Source organism: Myodes glareolus, chromosome 15, assembly GCF_982192425.1.
Source record: "Myodes glareolus chromosome 15, mMyoGla1.1, whole genome shotgun sequence".
Lineage (NCBI taxonomy): Eukaryota > Metazoa > Chordata > Mammalia > Rodentia > Cricetidae > Myodes > Myodes glareolus.
The window spans coordinates 53,525,996-53,551,145 of NC_142040.1; the positions used below are offsets into that span (position 1 = coordinate 53,525,996).

Genomic DNA, 25,150 nt, shown 5'->3' on the forward strand with positions numbered 1-25,150 from the left:
ATGACACGCGTGTGCAGGACACAGAGCAACTGTGAGCAGCATCAGTTTTATCTTTCCATCATGTAGGTTCCAGGGATCAAACTTGGGTCATTAAATTTGGTAGCAAGAGCTTTGACAGCCCACGGGCCCCTGTGCAATTTCTCGAGATGCTGCAAGCTTCCTATAACAATGGTCAGAAATTTTCAGAAGTTTTCTAGAGGACTTATCTTGGGAAGTGGAAAATATTTGGCACAGGAGACATTATAGAAAAATAACTAGATTAAGCATTGATGATTCAATAAGCAATGTACTTAACTGAGATAAAACATTTGCCTTTAACATGTGTTTTATTATGAATAAAGATTTCTTGTGTAGTTTATAAAGATGCTCTAAAAACATCATCTAAAGGAGTCTCGATTTTGCATCAATAAAATTACCATTTCTGAAGATGCTTATTTGAAAGCAGAGTACTCGTGTGAACCAAACATCTTCGATAACCTTCCTAGACAATTTCCTTAACATACCATCATAATTGGGATCATTTAACTTCTAGTTCTGTGCAAGGTGTTCTAGTAAGTATGTGGGCTAAAGTAAAGAATTGGTTTTCATGGTTCTCAGAGTGTGAAAACTTCCTATCAAATGGGAGACAAAGGAAAGTTGGGGCAGTAGAGGGGAGGTGGGTAGTAGAGAACACCCATGGAGGGTGCATGTAATGATAGTATGTCTAGCAGTTAATATAGACATGTTATGGATTTATGCACTGGTACATCTGCACACATAAATGGCAAGTCAGAATATTCTCCCTGCTATTCTTGGGAAGGAGCAATTGTAGCCTGTGTTTGGCCTGACCTGTTCACCACCAACCTAGACTGTTATAAATTACAGTGTTGTCAAATAAGGCTGAATGGGGTATTGTGATGGACCCATTAAATTTGTTTACCAAAAAATGTGTTGGCTGCATCCAAAACACTTAATAATTCTTGTCATGTAGAATTTGCTAATTGCCAGAATCCCAGGGCTTTCTCAAAAGACTGTAATTACAGATTTGGCTGAGGAGACCTTCCTGTGCCCATGTGTGCAGCACATAATAACCTGCCTTAGCTGGAGCGCAGGAGACCAAAGGAGTTGGCATGAGATGACAAGCATGCTAGTGTCCATGGTTCCCAAAGCAGGTCATTGTGTTGCTGATTGACAGCGCATGTGGAATCCACTTTCTAGCTTCCTCTTGCAGTGCTGTGCAGGAATCAAGCTGGCACCTTCATTAGAAGATGTAGGCCAAGTGCCTCTAGGTAAATCAGCATCCGCAGATTCGTTGGGTAGATTTTCTTTCCTCCTTTGGTTGTCTGGATAACAACCCTCAATGAGCTTTGCTGAGATAAATAAAAATACGTCTTTCACATTCTGACTATGCCAGGATACCTTTGTGCAATTTTATGTGTATATATTTTTATTAAAATTTTACTTACATATCTTATCTAACTTTCTAGCTCATTAGAAATAGAATCTTTTTCCATACCGTATACTCTGATCACAGTTTCCTCTTCCTCAATTCCCCCCACATCCTTCTCACTTCCCTTCTCCCCAAATCTATACCCTTTCTCCTTAAAAGACAAAGAGGCACCTTAAAATAAAGTAAAATAAAAACAAACCAGAATAGGACACAACAAACAGAACCATATATTTTGATCGCATTTCCCCTCCCCCTACTCCCAGATCCTCCCCACCTCCCTACCCAACCAACTTATGTTCTTGCTCTCTTTCTATCCCCCAAATAATCACAAAACAAACAGCAAAGCTCAAAAACAAACAAACAAAAGCCCAGTAAGGCAAAAAAAAAATACCAAAACAAATCAAACAGCGCACACAGAAAAATGTGGAGTGTGCTTTGGGTTGGCCAACTACTCCTGGGCGTAAGACCTTGCCTGGAGTGTGGTTGATATACCCAGAGGCCCCATTGGGAAGAACTGATTTCCCTTTCCCAGTAGGGATCGATTGCACACAACTTAAGTAAGTGTGGGTCTTGTGTCTGCTTCCCCTTCTCAGTTCTGAGATTTTTGTCTGGTTTGAACCTAGGCAGGTCTTGTGTGTGCTGCCAGTCTCTGGGAGTTCCTACAGTTATCAGTCCCATTATGCCTAGAAGATCCTGTCTTATTGGAGCTCTCCACCACCTCTGGCTCTTACTACCTCCTCTTTGGCATACATCCTTGAACTTTTAGAGGAAGGATTTGATAAATACATTCCATTTAGGGCTAAGTGCTCTCACTCCGCACATTGCCCAGCTGTAGGTCTCTGTGTTAATTTTTATCTACTGTAAGATGTTTCTCTGATGAGGGTTAAGTGATGCACTGATCTAGAGCATAAAAATATATCCATTAAGAATATTTAATATAGAGTATATTTTGATAATGTTCTTTTCCATCCCCCATAAAAGTGATGATAATTGCATTTCTTAGCACACAGTATTTGTCCTTAGAACTTCACCTTGCTGCCTACATTGTGTAAAGCAGAGAAGTGCTCTAGATTTACCTTGGTCTACACTGAGCTGTGGATTTGCTTAAGTATGAGATAACTTCACCAAAAGATCCCCAAACTTAGGACCCCTAGTTTTTTGTTAAATGGTCCTTGCTACAAAATCCGTGAGATAGCCAAGCAAGGTTCCTCCATTAGCCCGTTATAAAGGGAAAGTGGGTTCTGCTTTGACAGGCCAATACAATCAACTCTGGGAAACACTGAGTGGGCTGGAGGGGGCTTCTCCTCTCTGTTCACCCTAGGAAACCCTTGTTTCCTCTTCTCTCCAGCCATTGGTTCCCACTCCTCCCCAACCTAAATTCATTCTCTCAACAACCACCTTAATCTCAAGCCTCGCCAAGAACCTTGTCCTGCTTTTGCTCAGCCCAGTTTTTTTTTAACTCAAAAAATGGCAATTCTATTTATTGTAAAGAAAGACAAATTAATTTTCTGTAGCTCCTATTTTTTGCTCAAGTACCACACTTCAGTAGCTTGCTATGTGTGAGGCAGTCAGTCTAGTATTGGGTTTGTGGTTGCTAGATCAAGGCTCCCTTCCTTTAAATCTTGGCTCTACCATGTGTTAGGTTTAATCTCATTTTCTCTGCCATGTTCTCACTACCCATAACATAGCAACAGTTAAGACTTTTACGCTTTCTCTAGGTACAGATGTATTTGTATTTCCAAGTTCTTGCTAGCACAGGTCCTAACAAAAGTGCTACAGATGAAAACACTGGCTAGGCATTTCGCACAAGGCATAGGAATGGAGGCACCAATAATGCCACCTGTCATTTGCCAAATGCTTTCCCTGACTACGCAGGCTATTTTGTTTAACCCTTAAAACAGGTCATTAACTTTCATTTTGCAACTTGAAAACCTTGAAATATAAGTTGCTTCCTACACAAGAGTTCAATAAATGATAAGTTGAAATTCACATCCATCTCTTATTTGAAGGCAATCTCTGAGTGGCAGAAGAGTAAAGATTTAAAAGTGGTTTTAAACCACTTTCCTGTGTGCTTTATGTACACTCTGCCTAAGTGGCAGTTCCCTGCCTGTTTATTCAGCCTGGCTTTAATATGGGTTGATGGATGGCTGTCGCTGCTGTCCACTCCATTTAATAGACATGGACACTCAGCAAAAATGTCATTTCTTTAAGCCACATGTAGGTGTATGTCTAAAGAGTGTCTCTTCAGAAAAATTTTCAGTTATTTACAGTAAAAGGCTCTACACATTGTGGTGGTGAAATAAAAATTATGGTCATAACTAGGAACAGAGACCACGATCTAAGCATGAAGGAAACCCACATGGTTACTGTTTTGTGGTTTGCAGTGTAGCCCCAAGCATTAGGCACTTAAAACAACATAGTAGGTGCTGCATTCTTTCTAGGGCATAGATGAGGCACATGTCTTCTGCAAGAGGCATCCCTACGGTAAATAATCGCCAAAGTTATATATGGGTTTCTGTCTGTTTTGCTGTGAAGCAAGGCCTCTCCTGCTAAACAAACAAAACTCCAAAACTTATACATTCATTTGAAAATTAATTCTTGCTAGATTACCCAAGCTAGATTCTGATTTTTTATCTTCTTACACCACCCTCTTGAGTATCTGGGAACAAGGTGTACCTCACCACACTCATCTTTTGTCAGGATTATAGTCTTGAATCCAAGACACAGAGAATGGTTCATTTATAGGCTCTGATGCAAGTTGTGCCATCATTTTACATGGATGGATGTGTGGGTGGATGGGTGGATGGATGGATGGATGGATGGATGGATGGATGGATGGATAGATGGATGGATGGATGGATGTTGGAAGTAGACCACTTGTTTATTTTCTGGCTGCCCAGAAACCAAAATAATCACACAGGAACTGTATTAATTAAATCACTGTTTGGCCCATTAGCTCTAGCTTCTTAATGAATAACTCTTAGATCTTAATTTAACCCATCTCTATTAATCTGTGCATCACCACAAGGTCATGGCCTATCAGCAAAGTTTTAGCATGTCTATCTCCGGCGGCAGCTCCATGGCGTCTAACTGACTCCACCTTTCTTTCTCCCAGCATTCATCTTAGCTTTCCCTGCCTACCTAAGTTCTGCCTTACTATAGGTCCAAAGCAGTTTCTTTATTCATTAATGGTAATCACAGCACACAGAGGGGACTCCCACATCAGGTGGATATATGGATGGATGGATGGATGGATGGATGGATGGATGGATGGATGGATGGATGGATGGATGGATGGATGGATGAATGGGTGGGTGGGTGGATAGATAGGAAACTCCTTGAAACATCATGTAATTAATAAATGTGCCTGTCTTTATGAATCTCAGACAAGAAAGGAAGGAGAAAAGACCCCCCAAAGAACCACTCAGACTCTGTATGCATAAAGTCACAGTACGATCTTAGGTAATTATTTCACTTCATAGGCCTCAGTTTCAATAACTATAACCCAATATGTTTATTCTCCTGTTAGAGAGACTTAGTAGGATAATGATTTTCTAGTTTTTTCCTACCCTAGCAATCTCTAATTGTGTGATCTTGACCTAATATTAACTCTTTCCTCATTTCTACTATTGTAAGGGTTGAATAAAATAAATTGTGTAAACATTATATTGCCTAAAAAATAGTGTGTGCCACTAACGGATGTGCCACTATCTAACAGGACAAGACTGGCTTTCTGGGTGACGCTAGTTTTCCGATCTTTGTCCATCAAAGGTATACAAAACCCCAAAGAAACTGGCCTATGGACATCTTAAACTACCCCATCCTTTAGCTCAGATCCATGCTAATTCATAAAGCATTATAGACTTGCTTCCACAGCCCCTCCACCCCAGTGTTTCAAAACTCCACACAAGTGCTTGAGCCTTAAAAACAAACGAATGTGTTACTTTCAAAAACTCAAAAGAACATTGGAAGTCAACCCTATGTATGTTAGTAACAAAATAGCCTCATTTTCAGGTGAAGAAACTGCAGCATAGAGATGCTTACCAACATGGTCAAGTCACACAGCTGCCAAGTGATGAAGCAGTCTGTGAATGCAGGCGGCTACGACTGATTCCACTTTGAGCAGTGCCGTACATTCAAGAGTCTGTGAAATGAAGCAATATGGTACTTCCTAGAATTCATGAGAAACATACTCTGTTTGGAAACAATTTGAGAGTCATCTTTCTCACTTTGCTGGAATTCACGATATACATAATGATTACTGAGATCTGAGTCTCTCAGAATGAAATGACTTTGTCTCACCAAATAATTGCAAAATCAAAAGGAAAAAATGTACGTTTCTTAGAAATCGTTGAGCTCCCTTGACTTGTAAATGAACCAGAACATCCTACCTTCGTCTTCTCATGGTAGACTTCCTACAAGATGTTTCTCTGTTGAAAATTTCCCCTTGTATAAGAATACTGATTGTACAGGGTTAGCACCCACTCTACAAAACTCATTTTAAGTTGATTTTATTTAAAAAAAAAACATGTCTCTTAATTAGATCACATTCTGAGATAGAAGCCAATTTGACTCTGATGTGTCTACTTTTAGAGAGAAGAAGGAACACATGTTAAATCATAACATGTAATGTTTTAGTTTATGTTCAAACATAATTTTGGTATGCAGCCCACTCATTCAATTACAAATTCATAAGACATGGAGAAATGTTTTATGTGCAAAATATTAGCTGTTTCTCACTAAGCCCCTTTGGCGCAAAGCCTCTGATAAGTTCCTGTTGTGTCTTTGAATGGGCTCTCTCGTGCCAGACCTCTGTGCAACCACTGAGCTCCCCTGGCCCCTGTGTACCTCAGGTGGGTGGAGTTAGCAGCAGACCCCTTTCTCATAGGCTTTCTCAAGGCTTTAATCTAGGAGTGGTAACTAGAAAGGGCAGAATAATTTGTGTCCAGAGAGGACACAAATAGAAAGAATAGCAAGCTACTTGCCTGGTACAGGGTTCAAAATTATAAGGTCGGGGCATATGATAATCATAGCTGAGATTTGTTGTGAGAGTTCCCAAAGTACTCTGAGATGCAGTTTAAGTATGTACACCACACAGTTGCATTTATCTCATCTGAAGGGCTTGACATCTCCTGAGGAGATAAACACTGTTAGAAGGAGCTCCGGGCTGAATACAAAGAGGCACTGTTTGTTCTGGCGGCTGAGAGAAAAGACAACTCCCTGTTTGGACTCAGTGTACTTTGTAGATAGCGTCCTGTTGGCTACAGCATGCCCTGTGCTAAGGCTGACTAAGGCATGGCCACTGCAGGGCTCTTGGAATAACCCATAAGCCTAGGGACGACACAGAAGAATCCCCTTATGTTGTTAGATATTATAATGGTTGTTGGAGAGAAAAATTGCAAGAGGGACCACATGCTCTTTAGACTACTTGGCATTAGCTTGTTTGTGAATCCACACTAGAAGCAAAGCTAGCCTGTGGGGGAATGTATTCAGGAAACTTACTTTGTTGTAGTTATAAATTCATTTACTAAGTGAAGATTTGAAAAATCCAAGGTGATGAGAGATGACTAAATTGAACGGCCCATGAAGTGTCTTCATATTCAAAAATGGCAGAAATCTGAGACAAAGCAGAAAAATAAATACCTCAAACTTACTCTTTTTAGGCTCCCAGTGAAGAATAGAAGGAGCCACAGAGGCTCCAGAAGAAGATAATAATTCCTAAGTGACAGCCTCCTCATTGGTGGGAAATAGCATGTGTTTCCTTGTGTGTAAAAAACAGATCCCACCATAGATTAGCACTCTAGCTGCTGGCCAATCCCTTACTAACAGCACCCTGAACCCCAATCTGTACTTGACACTGCCTTAGCTCTGCAGTGTCCTGCATCCAAAGGTGCTTCTTGCCTCCAAACAAGCTGACTCCCCGGAGCTATTATGCATCCTGAGGAATTGTGCTCAACTGAAACAAAAAAAGGAGACTTACATCAATAGGACTTGAGGAAGCAAGGAACTTAAGCTTTAAAGAATGCATAAGCCTATAGGTAAAAATTTCACCATTCCTGGGTTTTTTCCCCCACCATAAAACAAAAATATATATGTAAAACAAACACTTAGCAAATACATACAGTGATCAAATACCTTAATTCTCTGGGCATATAAGTATGAAAAAGAAACACCCCAGCCTTTCGGTTATTCTTCTAACATCAAAAGCGCCGAGCAGCCCACTAAGCAAAGCCTATGGGTCTGTGTTGCCCTGGGTTTTGGTGCAAAAAAGAAAGCATGCTAAAACACCTGAGTTTTACAGAGGCTAACCTGCAGCCTTCCAAGTGAGCTCTGGAGCCTTTGGTTCCTCTCTTGCAGAGGGAGAAAGAATCACCCCTGCCTTGTAAATCTTGCAGAAATCTTGCAAATATCACACAGAATAATGGCTATGAGGCTCTGTGAAATCCGTGGAGTAGTGTGCAGGCATACCCTGGAGAAATCTGCTGTGACTGCAAGGATACAAGATAGAGAATATAAATCACTGTGAAATGGACAGCAAGGGACATGAGTAGCCCATGTTCCTGTACTAGCTGCTTGTTGGTTGAAAAAAAAATGTGTGGTTAGGAAAAGTAAAAATGAAGCAGTTTGGTAAAAGTATGGACCTTTCGAAGTATATCATTTTCCCATGTTACATAGCAACTATGTATGCTTAACAGCTATAGAGCTGGATGAAACAGGTTTTACACTAAAATCAAAGTTTAGTGTAAATATAAATACCTGTGCTTCAGCAAACCTTCAGTAATGTGAAATGAAACTGGGGTGGGAGATATGTCACATTCTCAGTGTGCAAATTAATGTCACACTGATAGCAGGACCTAATTCTTTGAAAAAGAATATTTTATACCTTTGGTTAACTTCTCATTTTTCAAGTTCAGAAAAAAAAAACTTAGAACATAAGTATTTGAGTATGGTGATTATCTATCTTTCCATGTAATTCTATCTGCCGTAGATAAATGATTGTGACACCTGGGAGAAACCACATGAATTCTAATCATTATTTTCTAAATATAAAAGCTTTGATATAACTCGTTTTGTACAATCCTGAGAATCTGAGAACATTTTGTTTTTATTTAATAGCATCGTAGCCCTGAGAAAGAAGTAATAATCTCTACTGTTCTTAAAGAGACCCATTGCACTTTTTGTAGATTGTGGTGCCCAGGCTTTAAAACCCAAAGAGCCCTCAGTTTGCCTGTATCATGGTTTTTGTTCATGCTGGTCATGGGATGGCTGATCTCCAGGAGACGTTGTAAACCTTAAAGGAAAGAAGCCAAGCGGAGATAGAACATTAGTTGCACACTTCATCACCACTGGGCACGACCGTAGAAGAAAGGCATTTTTTCCTACTAAACTAACGCCTGTCTCTCTTCTCCAGTGCTCCGTTTCCTGTGGTGGTGGAGTGCGCACACGCAGCGTCACGTGTGCCAAGAACCATAACGAACCTTGTGACAAGACACGGAAACCCAACAGCCGAGCTCTGTGCGGCCTCCAGCAGTGCCCATCCAGCCGCAGAGTTCTGAAACTCAAGAAGGATGTAGGCCCTGGTGGGAAAAACCAGCCAACGTCAGAGGACGACCCCTTCAGGCCCATCCCGGCACCTACGTCAAGGCCCACGCCACTGTCCACATCCACGGTGCCTGAGTCTGTCAGCAGAAGCACCACAGCAGTCAGCAGCCACGACCCCACTCTAGCACCCGAAGAAGAACCAGATGAGACAGCGTGGCAGAAGAGTTCAACCCAAACTAAAGACGATTCCTACTTCCCTACTTCCTCCGGAAGCCCTTCCCAGGCCCCCCTCCCATCCTGGTCTGTGAGTATCCAGCCCGATGACGAAAATGTTTCTAGTTCAGCTATAGGTCCTACTTCAGAGGATGACTTTGGGACAACCACGAGTAATTCTGGCTTATCATCTAGCCACGCTGTGACTTGGCAAGTAACTCCATTTTATGATACCTTGACCCCAGATCCAGAAGTGGAGATCCACAGCGGCTCAGGGGAAGACAGTGACCAGCCTATGAACAAGGATGAAAACCACTCTGTGATATGGAACAAGGTCAGAGCACCTGACCGTGAGTCGCCTGTGGAGAGGAAGGCAGAAATACCACTTGAGCCTCCACCAACATCTTATGTCGGCGAAGAGACCTCATGGCCTCCCTTCAGTACAATGACGGAAGGCTCGCCACCTGACTGGTCCCTTAAAAATGAGACACCTAGAGCTGAGTGGGTAATCACTGAAAAACCAAGAAACATTTCACTCCCTCCTGGAGGAGGCCACCAGCCGAAACCCTCAGAAAAGTTAGAAAACCATGGCCACTTGGCATTGCCAAATGATACAAATCCAGCCCAAGGCTCTGGACCTGTCCTGACTGAGGAAGATGCATCTAGTCTGATTGCTGAGGGATTTCTGCTAAATGCTTCCAACTACAAGCAGCTGATGAAGGACCACAGCCCTGCATACTGGATTGTCGGAAACTGGAGTAAAGTAAGAGATTCAGTTTCCTTTTCCAGGCCTGATTCTATGTGGATAATAACTAGAAATGGTATATTGCACAAATTCTGAAATGAACTTACATAAAAATGTTGTCTAATTGGGCATGGAGGCATGCTTTATAGTCCTAGCTCTTGAGAGGCTGAGATGGGCGGATTGTGAGTTCAATGTCAACCTGGGCTGCAGAGCAGATTTGAAAGCCAGCTTAGTTACGTAAAATCTGATGAAATAAAATAGAAAGAAAAGAAAGAATGCAAAGAGTAGAGGAGGAGGGAGGGAGGATGAGTGTGAGCGTGGAGAACCCAGTCTCCTCCTGTATTGTACCTGGTGCTCAAGCTGCAGGTCAATATGTCTAGGATGGAGATTTCTGGGGTCCCTTCCAGCCGTGCACTCCAAAGGTCTCTGATGAGGGGCAGCTGTAAGGACCTTTCCTCACAGGTCCTTGGAATGGAAATCTGAGATAAACTCTGAATTACAGAGCTTACTATGTCAGCAATATTTTATATCTAAGTACAAGTATCCTGTTCTAGTGTTAAGGGATAAATATGCTTTGATTTGTAGATGAATACTTAGCATCTTTTATTTGTGTGGGCAAAACAAGCTTGAGAGGAAATATCCACCAAAAGGTCGACCTGTGATACACTTAAATTGCTTTATTAATATATAATTACATACCACAAACATTACCTGACTGTTGACAGAGCTAGGCACTCACTTCATTATCTAATTATTTTTCTTTGAGTGGCCTCTTTAAAACATTTACTATGGTTCATTGAAAGAACTATAATAAATAAAAATAACTAAACATTTTAGTAAAATTTTGGGCCCCATTTTTATGCTTTAAATATTTGACTAAATATTTGTTTGCTTGTTTGTTTTATTTCTACAACCAGCAACATCCTTCTGAGGCACCAAAGTAATTTTTTAGCTATTTTAATTTTTGAAATTCAATAAAAGTTTAGTATGTAAACTTATAAAATAGTGTAATCATAAATTCAAATAATTCAGGTTTTTTACAATTTATGTCTTATTTTCTTTTCTAGAGGGAGCCAAGCTAGAGCAGTTAATTATGAATATCTAGTACATAATAGCTGTTACTATGAGAACAAAAATATAGTAACAGCAATTTAGAAGGCATGCTAATTTCTATAACACTCTCATGTATGGTCTCTTATTATTTTCCCTTTGGCTGCGCTAGATAGTGGATACTGTCTATTCAATATATGCTGATTTACAAATAGGAAACATAAGATGCTAATGGCTAAAGACCTCACTTTTCAATGTAATAATGAACTGTCTTTTTCATTATAACCTTCTGTCTCTATGCCGAATTCTAGCACCAACTTACAAACTAAGGGCATAGCATCCTTTTGTGTAAATTAACGAGCCTCAGTGGGTCATGGTGCTGACTTTCCTGGTAGCCTAGGGGTAAATTCAAAACTCCCAAAGTTTCTGTATCAAATCTGTATTTCTTGGCATGTGAACTGTGTTTTCCCATGGATGTGTGTTCTGTTTCTAAAGTGAGTCATCACATTTTCCCTTGGTGGCTCAACCTCTTATCTCTATTCACAAAAGCCAAGCTTCAGAGATAAAAAGGTATTCGTACTCATAGTAATCTTATTTATTGAAAGGAGAAAGATGCATCTCCTAAGCCAAGTTTTTCACTCATAGTCCTGCCTGGTAAGTTCTGGAGGACTGTAAGCACAAGAGCTGACCGTGGAAACAAAGGGCGAAGGTGTGTTAGAAGTATAATTTTAAGCTAATTAGCGTGAGTTATCTACTACAATACTTACTGCAGCCCAAGAGATTAATGACAAACCAGAGGCAAGGCTGAGGGAGGTGAAGTAACTAAAATCATAACCACTAAGGGAAGGAACAGGGATTTGAACTCGGATAGATGGTTGAGAACCCGAAATCCCTCCCGTTGCAAATGAGAAAACATTAGCATCCTCTGTGCCTTTGGCTTTATTTGTTGTGCCTTTGCTTGCATTACATATACAAATAATGTCGGTTATGTGATAACCCTAAGATGACAGACGATGAAATAATATATTCCACAAGAATTTTATAATAACATAGAGGGCACCTTTTGGTTACTTTTGGAGTCAAAAACAAACAAACAACAACAACAACAAAACCGCAAATGGCCCCTACAATATCACTACCATTGATCCAGTGTAGAAATTTTCAAGTAAGTTTGACATTCTCAGGGTTTCTTGGAATGATCTCTTTCCAAATAGCATTCTCAAAATGTGTCTTTCTTTCTGAAATCATGCCATATCCCTAAGTAACAAAGACATAGGTTGCCATCTTCCTGTGCCAAAGCAATTCAGTGGGTGTGGCTTGAGCTGATGGAATTTAACTAGGGGTGCCTCTGAGATGTCCAAGTATAACAAGGGTGTTTTGTGTATATAGGTCTGAGGTTCTTGAAGAAGGTAATAGCTAGAGAGAGAATTTAGCAGCCATGATCAATGGGTGGTAGTTAGAGCCTTGAAAATGAGTGAGGTTACCCCCAAACTACCTGTACACTGTAAAAACTTGTGGCCCAGGAGTGACACCCTAGAGAACAGCCATGTTTTAAAGACATGAGTCTGGTAAGGAATGACGTGTTATGTAAGACTTACTCGAAGGCTTGTGGCACTGTTTATAAGTAGGAGTGAGTCATCTTGGTCATTGGCAGGTCACAGATGTCATTGGGGAAGATAGGCTTAGTACTTAAATGGAGGAAGGTGTAGTATGAGGGATGATCCCTTAGGACGCTAGCCCACTAATTGGGGAGAGTCCTACACTAGGATTATTAGTAAGGATGAACAGCTCTCCTTGGTCCAGAAATAATAAGAAAGTTTTATTTAAAAGATGGCTGTGGCCGGGCGGTGGTGGCGCATGCCTTTAATCCCAGCACTTGGGAGACAGAGACAGACAGATTTCTAAGTTTGAGGCCAGCCTGGCGTACAGAACACATTCCAGGACAGGCAGGACTACACAGAGAAACTCTGCCTTGAGAAACAAACACAAACAAAGATGCCTGTGATTCTAGCACTCATGAGGCAGAGGCAGGAATATTGTGAATTCAAAGCCCTCTTGGGCTACATAGCAAGTTCCAGGTCATCATCATATGATAGTATGTGAATAAGTAAGAAAAAAAAAACCTACAATCAAGTATTTGTTTCTGGATGACCAATCTTCTTATCTTTTTATCCATCTTCAAATCCAAAGGCAGCTGTGTAACTGCTAAATTGAAATGTGTTGCAGTGACCTGAGTGTTGGTATTAGAAGTCAATAGATGCTACTCGGTTGACAAATGTTAATTAATTCAATAAAAAATTAGTATAGCTAAAAAAAACTAAAGCATAATGGAGTAGACATAAACTATAATGACTTTTGATCCTACAGGTTAAGACATTTTGATTATAGTAAATCAAGGCACAATTTATTTAGACTCAAATGTTATTAGACTTTGACAAAAATAATCATCATATTGAATTTATCCGAGTTCCCCGACAGATAGACAAGTGCTACAGTCACCAGAGCTGCTGACTGTAAGCAGTTTGACTACAGAAGAGGAACTGAATCATGGTAGCAACAAGAATACAAATGAAAATTAGAGTTCTCTACTTGGCAGGGGTCCCTTACATGGAAGGACGTAGGGACTACGCCTTTTATGTATTTTTCAGATAAATTGTTTCATATATTTGTTTGCCAGAGAAAGTCAGACTTCAGAATGGAAGCCTTGGCTGTTGAGCATTCAATGGTCCCTAATTTTTATGTCTGCCCACTTCTGAAACTATTTCTTTTGGTTGTCTCTCAGGACAATCAACCACTCGTCTCTCGATTACATTATCTCAGAAACCAGAGAATCACCACTGAAACTAATCTGCCTCTCTCCCATGAAAACAAGCTCTAATACTGTTTGAAGTCAGATTAACTCATCAATTCTGTCATTCCCTTTTTTTCCCTGCTAGTTGAAGGCCTCGAAGTTCCTAGTCTTTGAGTAGGAGGGATATAAAAGATAATGGGCCTGGTTTTGTTTGTTATTAAGTAATGATCATATTTAATATCTGAGAGCCAACAACTATAAAAATCCCTACAGTAATCAGCAAAGTCTTTAATAAGGAAGGACCCCCCAGCCCAAAGTACCAATAGTAGCTCGGTAGTTAGGGATGCAGGACCCTCGGTGTATAGCTTTGCCCAGGACGCCTGCCTCTGCCTCACCACTGGTCCGAGGGCCTCCATTCTTTCCCTTCTCGAAATTTTTCCTCACACCACTGCAAGAGATTTAAGAGGACTGTTCTAACCACCACAGTGTCCTTCTTACTAACACCTGTCTTTTCAGTACAAATCAGAGGAAATGTACTCTGCCAATAATAAAAGGGAGGGAAATGGAAAATAAAGAAAATCTAGTCCAACATCCAATTGACACTGCAACCTTACATAAACTGACTTTCTAATCTTACTGCTTTCAGACATCCATTTAGGTCTCAAAACTCTCAAGTGCCCAATGCTCTTTATTCTCTGCCTGTCCCTGTCCAGGGTCTCCTCCATGCTGTTCCTCTGCCTGGGTTCTCCTACCCCTCCCACTCTGCCCTCACATCCTTCCTGTTCTTTGGGGTCATTTTAAGCCTCCTCTCCCTAAAGCTTTTCTGGGCCCTAAACCAGAAACCATTTCTAACGTTTCTTAGGATCTGATCTGAAGTCTCTCTTAGGATGCACCCTCAGCCTCTCTCTTGCATTAAATGATTGCCCAAGGCCTTCACTGTACTTAACACATCTCTTTTACTAATTCAGGTTTCAGAATTAATAGTTGATGCAAAAATGAAGTTGACTCTATAAAAAGGCATGCAGTTCGAAAATGCAGTTACTGGACTTGAACCCAGAATAGGTGCATCCTGTCACCCCCTCAGTTTCCTCATCTGAGCAGGAGACCATCAGATCTGACTCCTAAGGTTGATATGAGATCAAAGAAGGATACCAGGCACATAACAAGGGACAGGGACATTTTTCCATCTGCACTCACGTAACAGAAACAGTAAGCATTGTGTACTGTGCCTTGCTGTGACTCTTATTTTGGCAGAATCCCTCATCTCCTTGATTTGCTTCCTTTTTCAATCAGATTCCTTGGGCCAGTCAGTTAAATGAAGTCTTGCAGAGTCAAGAGAACGAAAGTGGCAGAATAATTTTCCACATCTATCAGAGCATTTTTTTTCCCAGTAGCTGCTGACCTGACCCTCAGAGTCTGTTCCAGTTCTAGCACCCCACCTTATTCCTAGACCTGATCACTCAGTTGCTGCAGGGGTCACAGGGCAGAATGAAGTTATCCCTCCACTTCCTCAAAGTCCTCTTGCTTCCTCTCATCTCCTACTCCAATTTGAAAGTAATTCAATACTGGGAAACCTCTAGTCGACAGAATGTGGTTTTTGCTTTGCTTTTTCCATAGTTTGTGGATTTCCTCTTGTCAGCTTTACTTTTGGACTGTTGCCGGATGCCCAAATAGAAACTGTCAAAGAGAATTAAGCCAATTCTGTTGAGGAGGACCAAACTCCAAGCTCCAGAAATAATATATATAATTTATAGCACAAATATGGCCCAAGGAACTATGGCCATCTCTTGAGATTTAATGAGATCATTACTAGCCTGGCAATGTGATCTCATTAGCAACTTTCCTAGGCTTGCCTAACTTTTATTTTTCCTTCTATGTCACATTATTAAGTTAATAACACAGCGTACTTACTGTCTCTGTGACCTTTGCAAGGTGGTATGCATGAGTAATTTCTATTTCTCAGAGCAACCCAACATGAGGGGATCCTACTGTGGCCACCAGCTTTCCGGGCTTGCCTAATTGGCAAAGGCTCCCACAGTTAGCAAACAGCAGAACTGTGATTGTTCACCACATAGTTATACCCTCGCCAGGAGGTTCTTTCCATCTCATCTTGTCCTCTCGGGGCCCTGCCGGAGGTCAGCTGAAAGCTGGCCTGGGGTAGCTTCGACTGTGTCGTCTAGTTCTCTTTCCTGTTAGCTCTCATCCTCTGATGTGCAACCCAGGCACATGTTCATGGCAAAAGCAGAGTCTGCAGCAGGAGCAGGAAGCAAAACATGGTAACTAGCATGTCATTAGCCTCCGTACCCTATTAGCCAAAGAAGTCACAAGAGTGGCCTTCACTTAGTGGCTGAAAAAAATGATTCCATCTCTTGGTGAGAGAAGCGGAGAGAGTGTGAGTGTGAATGACAGGGAACATTAGGGGCTTAATCCATGAGATGGTAATTACACATCAGATGCCATTGTGTCTACTGTGGAGACGTGCAATGATATTCATAGAGAAACAGAAGGTAGAGATCAAGCCCTAAAGAATTTTAAGGGTGAGGAAAGAGCTCCTCTATAAATAAATTGAAATAAGATTATGATGTTTGGTGTGTTCTACTTTTCCCTTCTCTACATTTCATCTAAGATTTAAATGTGAATGTGTGTGTGTGTGTGTGTGTGCACTATATAATACCAAAATGTGCACCAGATGAAGCACAAAATTATTTGGAGGGCAAATGTGTAGCCAAGGAAACATAAGGCTGTTCTTGATTTATATAATTTATCAAAAGAACTTTCTTATAAATATGCTCAGAGCTGTGTTTATGGATTCAGAAACAAACCTTTCCCAAGGGTAAGCAGGAAAGAGGATGCAAGGAGAAAAAAAGACCAACAGGGAAAAACTGTGTAATCTTCAAGGTGAGCGCAAGCTAAACTTGTGATACTGAATAATTATCAGTGACTGGAAACAGCCTGAGACAAAGGTGCTCTCCCTATGGAAAAGGTGACTCCTTGTTCCCTGCCGGCAGAGCAAGTGACAAGCAGCATTTTGTCACTTCTTCCCAGCTCCAGCTGTGGTCTGAGAGGCAACAGCGTCAGCATCATCTGGGAACTTGGTAAAAATGCAGCCTCTGACAGCAGTAGTGAGGATACTGACTGATTAGAATCTGCATTTATCAGGGTTCCTGGATGCTATCTAGAGATGCTGAAGTTTGAGAGGTGCTACCAGGATATATGGTGTAGGGTCTAGAGGAAGAACGCCCCATCGTCCTCTGTGGACAAGGCAGCATTAAGCTTCGGTGTCTTTGTCTATCCCATAATAATACTAATTGACACCATTGAAAGGAAGTGGATAAAAGTCACTGCCACTTTACAGATGAGGTGTGAGCATATGCTCACATCTGACAGCCATGCTGGACTGGAGTGGTATGAAATATAGCCATATGCTTGTAGCCCAGGTGTTTGTGTCAGGCACCTGATCAAGCAAAAGCACATTCTCATTTGCACTGGGCTTTCCTTCCATATACAGCTGGGTGATCCCCAACTGCAGCTGTGTGTACTCATATCCAGGACAGCCCTAGCTTCTGGGGACAGGAAACCTTTGACTCCAGGGTCCAAGTGAGGAACACACCTGAACAGTTTTCTCATTTCCCTTCTCTTGCTTCCTTCCTGCTGCAGTGCTCCACCACATGCGGGCTGGGGGCCTACTGGAGGAGCGTGGAGTGTAGCACCGGGAGGAAGGCTGACTGCGCAGCCGTTCAGAGGCCAGACCCTGCTAAGAAGTGCCACCTCCGCCCCTGTGCTGGCTGGCGAGTGGGAAACTGGAGCGAGGTAACTGTGTTTCCAGGGGAAGGGCTGGGTCTTGCATAAACACTTGCTAGAGGTGTTTCCTTGGTCAAGGTGTCCTCCTGCCTCTTTAAAGAAGAACAGATGCTACCAGACATCAGCTTACTCTAAGTTAGACAGTGCCTTGATGTCAGACTCGTATTAACCCACAGATTTTTACCTGTGTGTCCTTACTGTCATGAGATAAGCTGGTACAAAACATTAAGTTTTCAAAATTAGTTGCTTTGTCCAACATGCAGTACAATATTTCTCTATTATTTTAATTTTGCATTGTATAAAAATTATAATTGTACGATGAAAAATTACCCCTCACCACATATATAATTAATTCATGGCTCGATGGCTCTTCACAAAACAGTTTCATTTGGCTAAAATGGAAGAAAGTGAGAGATATGGTTCAGCAGTCAAGAGTGCTTTCTGTCCATACAGAGGAACTGAGTCAAACTCCCGGCACCCACATGGGATGGATCACCACTCTTTGTAGCTCCAGCTCCTGGGGAGCTGATGCCCTCAGTCTTTCACACATGCACACACATACACATAGCAAATGCTACTACTACTCATGATGATGACGATGGTTTAAAGAATAATCTCTGATATGGGATTCCCCTCTGTATGCTATGAATGTTTTATTACCATTGGCAAAAGCAGGTGTGAGCTATTATTACCCCTTCCTTGTTCCATAAAGACCCAACTCTATGCTTCCATGGATCCCTGTCTCCTTTGCAATGCACCAGATCCCAAAGACTCTAAGACTTGGCGAGGGGGCAGCCTAGAAAGTCTGCCAAGGCTTGTGACCCTCTAAAGTCTAGATGTTATTTCCTTCATCTAGCAGACAGCTCATATCTCAAAAGATCATAAGGTGTCTCACTGGATAGACCTACCCATTAGGTAGACTTACTTTCAGACAGGGATATAAATGTCATTGGAATACCTTATGATTCATTCCCCAAAGGATGATTCTGAATGGAGGGTAGGGCTCGTTTCTGGAGAAAATCACTATGCAATCTAGTGACTCCTCCCAACCTCCCTGTCTCCCTGTCATTGGCACTATTTGTTTTTAAGGATAAATTTACATTCCTTTGTTGTTATTTTTTCCTTCCAACTGATAACAGACCTGGGATACAAAGACAGACTACTTACTTATAAATTATCTTTCATACCCAAAAGTATCCAAAGAAATGTCTCATTTCTCAGACTTTGCTAAGTGTTGCCTTTGTCTCAAAATTCCATTCACCTGTAACAGAATAATCATTTCTGTTGGAATTTTATGACAGGAGAAAGGCAGAGAAGTGAAATGGCTTGTCCCTCAAAAAGGTCAAGTCAAGTCTGAGGCAAACTAGCCATTGGAACATCCCAAATGAAAGATTTGGGAGCTCATATCTGAGGTTTGGCCAGACTCCTCTATCCACCAGAGAGTTTAGACTTTCCCAGTTGGTAGTTTGATGTTTTTCAGAGACTTTCTCAGAATTAAAAACTCAATTTTATGTCAACCCTTCTACGTTAGTCTATAGATCTCTATCCAAACACAGAGCCCTTTAATTCCTTAGACCCCAGGCTGTGGTAGCATCTTCCCTGTGCCCACAGGCATCATACCAGTTACTCTCTGGGGGTTTCCCAACACATGATTCCTGGCCAGATTGATGTGACTTCCTTCTCATGACCAAGCCTGCTGTGTGTCTGTATCCATTTGTCACATATCCAACAGGAAACAAGGTTGCAGGTTTAGATTTCTGTCTTCCCAGTATCTAGAGATAGCTTCCTTTCTCTCTCTGCATTAACCTGACTGAAACAAAGTCAAGATTCTAGTCCTAAGCTTGTCATGCATGTGAGCTAGGGAAGGCATAGCTCTACAGAACTGAGTCCTAGAGGCAAGCTCGGTATGGTGGTTCGTAGCTGTAATCCCCAGGCTGGAGATGCTGGAGCAGGATTGTCTTAAATTTGAGTCCAGCATAGTGAGTTCAAAGGCAGCAAGGACTGCATTGCAAGACTCAGTCTCAGAAAATGAAACCATCCTTGCGGCAGTGGTGCGCTGGGAATCGTGAACACTAATTAGTGTGTATACTGATCCATTCATCTAGCCTCTTTGGAGGATTAATGTTCCCACTTCAGTAATATATTAGATGATATTGCCTCTACTTAACTTAGGAGGTTGTGTAAGGATCAAAAGATTTATTTGTTTGTTTTTACCACTACAATAAATACCTGAGATAATCAATTTATAAAAATAAAAGACTTATTTTAACCCACGGTTTTATAGGATTTGATCCATGACCAGCTGATCTCGTTGCTTTGGGCTATGGCAGCCATGGTAGGAAGCATGCGCGGTAAAACAATGCCACCCCCTGGCATTGGGGAGGCAAAATACAGAAAAGACAAGTGACATCCCTTTCAAGGGCAGCAACCCTTGAGACCTCCCACTCCTTAAAATTTCTGCTACCTCCAAATAGCACCATGCTGGGGAACAAGGTTTTCCCACATGTACCTTTGAGAAACATTCTAGATTCAAACAGTGTGCAAAACAACAATAAATGCTAAGAGCCTATTCAAAACTGAAAAGCTCTAGGCAAGACTGAGCTAAAGAGTGAAGGTCCGGAAGTGGCTGTTAGGTGTTTGTTAATGTCTGACTTCCTGGACTTGGAGCAAGAGGCCGATGGACAGGTGAATCCTGTCAGAGGAGTACCGACTAGAGAAGTTGTTTGTCCAGTGCTAAGCGAAGTGCTCAACTTTCCACGACCTTTTGGTCACCTGCAGATGCCAGCGCTCACCAATACCCTCAGGTGCCTGGTGCGGATGATTTCAAAAACCATTGTGTTACTAAGTTAACAAAGAAATTTAATCTCTATTGAAGAAACTGGGGTTTGAGTGTTTCCTCTCCTAACCCACTTGGTTATGAAGCTCATTCTGCATAGTCTCAGTTCCGAGAAACTATCCTAGCCTTGCAGACGGGAGGAAACACTGCATAATAAATACGCACAGCAGTTGCATAACACGCACCAATTTCAGAATGAATTCTGAGGGACATGGAAATGGTGGGAGAAATGCAACATGCTCCAAAGATGCTCCTGAAGACCTCTCCACTGGTGCTGACACCCAGTGCACCCATGGTTTTCAGCTCCACACACTTCCTTACAGTGTGCATCCATTCTGCAAACTGCTGACTTGTTAGTCTCCCTGCTGTGTTTCTTGAATTGAACATTGTCCTCTTTGGAATTAAGTCAAAAAGATGGTATTTCTTCCTGGAATGAATTAGAAATGCCCCTCCACCCCCTTGGGGCAATTTTCTTTTTAGCAATAGTTGACTTCATCATCCGGAGTTTTGCTAAAAACGAGAGGAGACTGCAGCCTAACCTGGAAGCATCCGGTCTCATAGATTGTTAATGACTTAGTCCTTTTCTGGTTCAGATTCGCATAGCTTTTGAATTGCAGGTTTTCTATGGTATTTGCTACATTTTATAGAGCTGAATGTTTTACAAATGCATACGATGGGCTATAGCCTTTGCCTTACTAAATACAAATAGACTCCTTTTTCCATCCAAAGCACTTTCTTAGAAACTTATATTAAAATTTAATTCATAAAAGTCGACACGTAGAATTATATATCAGAGAGGCATTTTCATCCCCAGGAAGCAAAACTGAGTGGCAAGAAAGTGGATGATACACTGAAAATATATGCATTTATTTGACCCTGGATATATTAATAATTTATTCTGTTTTTAAACCATGACGTCTTTTACACCATTAAGCTTATTAAATTTAGAGACCACTAATGAAAAAATAGCTGGAAGCAACAGAATGCAAATCAAGTCATCTCATTCAATTAGGGCCACAGAAAGCTTCACCCCCGGACCACTGATGTGCAGACCACAAGACCCTCCGCGGTGGCCTCTGACTAAGTCTCTCTTCCCTCGCTTACCCTGGCCTCACATTGTGACCAGCCTGCTGCTCTCAGACGAGTCATGCTGCATGGCAGTGTGGACCTCTGTGCCTGTCACACTTTCCACTTCTGTACCCCCACTCTACTTTGCCTTCAGCACCTCCTTTAAAGATTTAGCCTAAACTCCCCTACTCTAATAAAGCTTTTCCTCCGTTTATAAGGAGAAGCTGACCACCCCCTCTTTGTAGCATCATGAGGTCCTGGGTACTTATGGAATACGGCCTATTCTTTACTGATGTAAATCTCTTCAGCATACCATTACAAAGCACTTGCATTAGAGATGCAGAGTTTGGAACATGCTAACTATTTAATAAAGGGGAAGAAAGGAAGTGGGGGAACAGAGGGATGATGAAAATTTTAGGAATGGTTTTATTAATTATTTGAGAAACCCATACATTATATTCTGATCATATTCGCCACCTGACTCCTCCCAGATACATGTTCTTCTTCTCTACCAACCCAACTGTGTATCTTCATATTTGTAAACTCTATCAAGTTCAATGTACGCCATTCAATCACTACTTGATTTTAAAGGTCTTATGAATATGTTTAGCAAAAGAAAAAATAAAAAGGAAGGCGTTCTTTTAAGGCCTATAGTCTGGTTTAGTATTTGGCCAGAAACTTTGGGTTCTCAAATACAACAGTAGCAATCCATGCTTATTTCTGACACTTGGGAATGTTTGTACCCCTTAATCACCAGTTTATACTTATTTTGACATCCGTGGAGAAGTAGTGTCTTAGAAAAGTAATTCATCCACATTCACGCAGCCACTTGGTGCCAGGGTCATAATGAAATGCTCTGTGGTGACCTCCTGACCTTGTACTCCCTAACTTCCTTATCATAGGCCTCTGCGGACTGTACAAATCCAATGTGAAAAAGATGTCACAAATCAAAACCGTAATGATAAGGCTGTGAAATGGGTTCCTCTGGCAGGCCCTGCCACGGTTGCCGCTAAGACAACACGCCACATGCCGGGGGTCTGGGGCAAGAGGTTTATTGGGGTGGGTCAAAAGAGCGAAAGGTCATGTTGGAGTGGGGACATGAGACAGACAGACAGACAGAACAGACAAGAGAACAAGAGAAGGAATTATAACAGCTGAACACTTTTGAGGGGTGCATGCGTCGTTCAGGGAAGCACACAGGCTGTAGTGACAGTGGGAAGGATCAGTACCCGGAGGAAGGCTATGACGTAAGCCGCAGCTGCCCCCCACCTCCACCCCGCTGCCGGTCGGCTGGCGGGAGGTGACAAAAACTCATCCCCAAAAGAAGAGGTGGACATTCCATTTCATTTCTATCAGTGAATCCAATAGTAAAGATATTTTTATTCTCTTTAATTTTATAAACTCATTACAAGAAATGAAAATGAATAAAAACATCACACACTAAAACTAGCCAGACCCAAAGTATACACAACTCAATGAACTTCTATAGTTAGGACAGGCATTTGAACAGAAGCTGTGGAACCTTAGATTAAATTTCACGTTTTCTGTACCCAATGTACTTAATGCACCTATCCAGCACCAAACCAAAGCATCCATGCAAAATGAGAATAGTTTTGATGATGCTGTTGTTCTTCGTTTTTTGTTGTTGTTGGTTGCTTGATTGTAACTTGATTTGGTTTGCAAAACACTTCAGTTAAAGCACTTGACATTGTAACTGGAAAACATCAGGCTTACTTGATTTTGACAGAGCGTTAGCCGGTTTTTCTGTCTGGCTGAGCCTGACTCCTGTCCTCAGCTGTCCCACAGGCTCCGTACTAGGAATGTAGCAATTGGATTTCTGCACACAAAAGCAGAGCGGCTTGAGGAGTGGAGTGACGTCGACACACTGCCACTTCTACCTCGCTAATAGAAGGTGATGCCCTCAGAGTCCGTGAGGGTCTTCCTTGTGACTGCCTATCGCTTGGTAGTAAATTTGATTTCCCATTAGCTGTGTTAATATGCTTTCGACAACAGAAGCATGCTAATTTGGAAATTGTATTTGGTAACAGTGATTTGTAGCAACAAATAGACCATAAGAAAATAAAATCCCATTTTATACTTGTTTCTTGTGAAATTCCTTTTCTTAATAAAGCTAATTTTAGCCAATCAGTGATGGCACATACCTTTAATCCCGGCACTTAGGCAGGCAGAGGCAAGCAGTTCTCTATGAGTTCAAAGCCAGCCTGGTCTACAGAGCAAGTTTCAGGACAGGCTCCAAAGTTACAGAGAACTCCTATCTCAAAAAAATCAAAAATAAATAAACAAATAAACAACAAACTAACTAATTAACTTTAAAGTAGCAACTACTTTTTTACTTTTATTTATTTATTTTGGATAAATAAAAAATATTTAGGGACTGGAGAGATGGCTCAGAGGTTAAGAGCACTGACTGCTCTTCCAGAGGTCCTGAGTTCAATTCCCAGCAACCACATGGTGGCTCACAACCATCTGTAATGAGATCTGGTGCCCTCTTCTGGCCTGAAGGCATACATGGAGACTGAACACTGTGTCCATAATAAATAAATAATTTTAAAAAATATTTATGTATTTGCTTTTAAATAAACAGACATTTTTATTTATTTACTTGTATTTTTGCTTAACACACAAAAGACGATAAAGTTTTAAATGTGTGTTTTGTTGAAGCTGTCTGGCTAGTGTTGACCATACTTAATTTCTGGAGGCATGAGAGCATCCGTCTACCCCTTTGTCATGAGGGTCCATGTCTTCTTAGGTTACAGACTGTGGTGTTTAGTGGTGATGGCTTGAGAGAGTCTAGAATCACCTGGGAGAGAGTCTCTTAGGCATGCCTGTGAGGCCCTTCTATGATGGGTGGCCCCTTTCCCTAGGGCGGCTTCTAGACCGCAGAACAAGAGAAGGTTAACTGAGCACAAGCATTCCTTCCTGCTTCTCGAGCAGAGGATGTGACCACCTCCCTGGGAATCCTGCCACTGTGAGTCCTGTTGTGTGGGCTGGAATCTACAACTATAGCCAGAAGAAACTCTCTCTTCATTCAGTTGCATTTCTCAGGACATTTTTATCATAGCAACAGAAAGCAAACTAAGACGCAGGCCAAGGTTTTCCCAGGTACCTTGGTGAATCTTCTCGAACAGTGGGGAAGATTGAGCAGTATTTTTGGACTCTTCTACTAAAAATTGTTTGAGGGACAATTTTTCTGCCCAGTAACAGCCCTCCACTGATGGTTTCTATGAAAGCCAGGAGAGCATAATGTTTCCTGATTAGAGAGGAGAATCAAAGGGGAATGTGTAGCCATCCTCCAGGACCTGCATTCCTTTCTCGGCGGCACGTTTTCTCAGTTAAGATTGTCAAGGAGATTACTGTAAAGAATTGAGAGGATAACGGCACACTATTGGTGGGCACGGGGGCACATAGCTGCAGTCCCAGCACTCAGGAAGCTGAGGCAGGAGGAGGTTCACAAGTGTCAGACTGAGCTGGGCCATGTAGCAAGATGCCCTATCTTTAAAAAAAAAATGAAAACAGGAAAATAGAAGGAAAGAGATGGAGAAGAAGGCACAGAAAAGAAGGATAGAGGGAAAGAAGAGGAGGGGAGGAGAGGAGAAAGAAGGACAATGCTCTTTATCTGGTGGTGATGCAGAGATTGGTTTACCCTGTGAAGGT

General features: G+C 41.6%; 1 protein-coding gene across 3 annotated transcripts in view; it reads left to right on the forward strand.

Moving 5' to 3' along the window:
• Adamts12 (ADAM metallopeptidase with thrombospondin type 1 motif 12) overlaps window positions 1–25,150 on the forward strand; it is a 252,692-nt gene that overhangs the window by 203,991 nt on the left and 23,551 nt on the right. For all 3 annotated transcript variants that reach the window (XM_087896951.1, XM_087896950.1, XM_085676631.2), the window contains exons 19-20: window positions 8,841–9,947; window positions 17,428–17,580. In XM_087896951.1, the coding sequence (XP_087753077.1) occupies window positions 8,841–9,947; window positions 17,428–17,580 (1,260 nt within the window). The remainder of the gene's footprint in view (window positions 1–8,840; window positions 9,948–17,427; window positions 17,581–25,150) is intronic.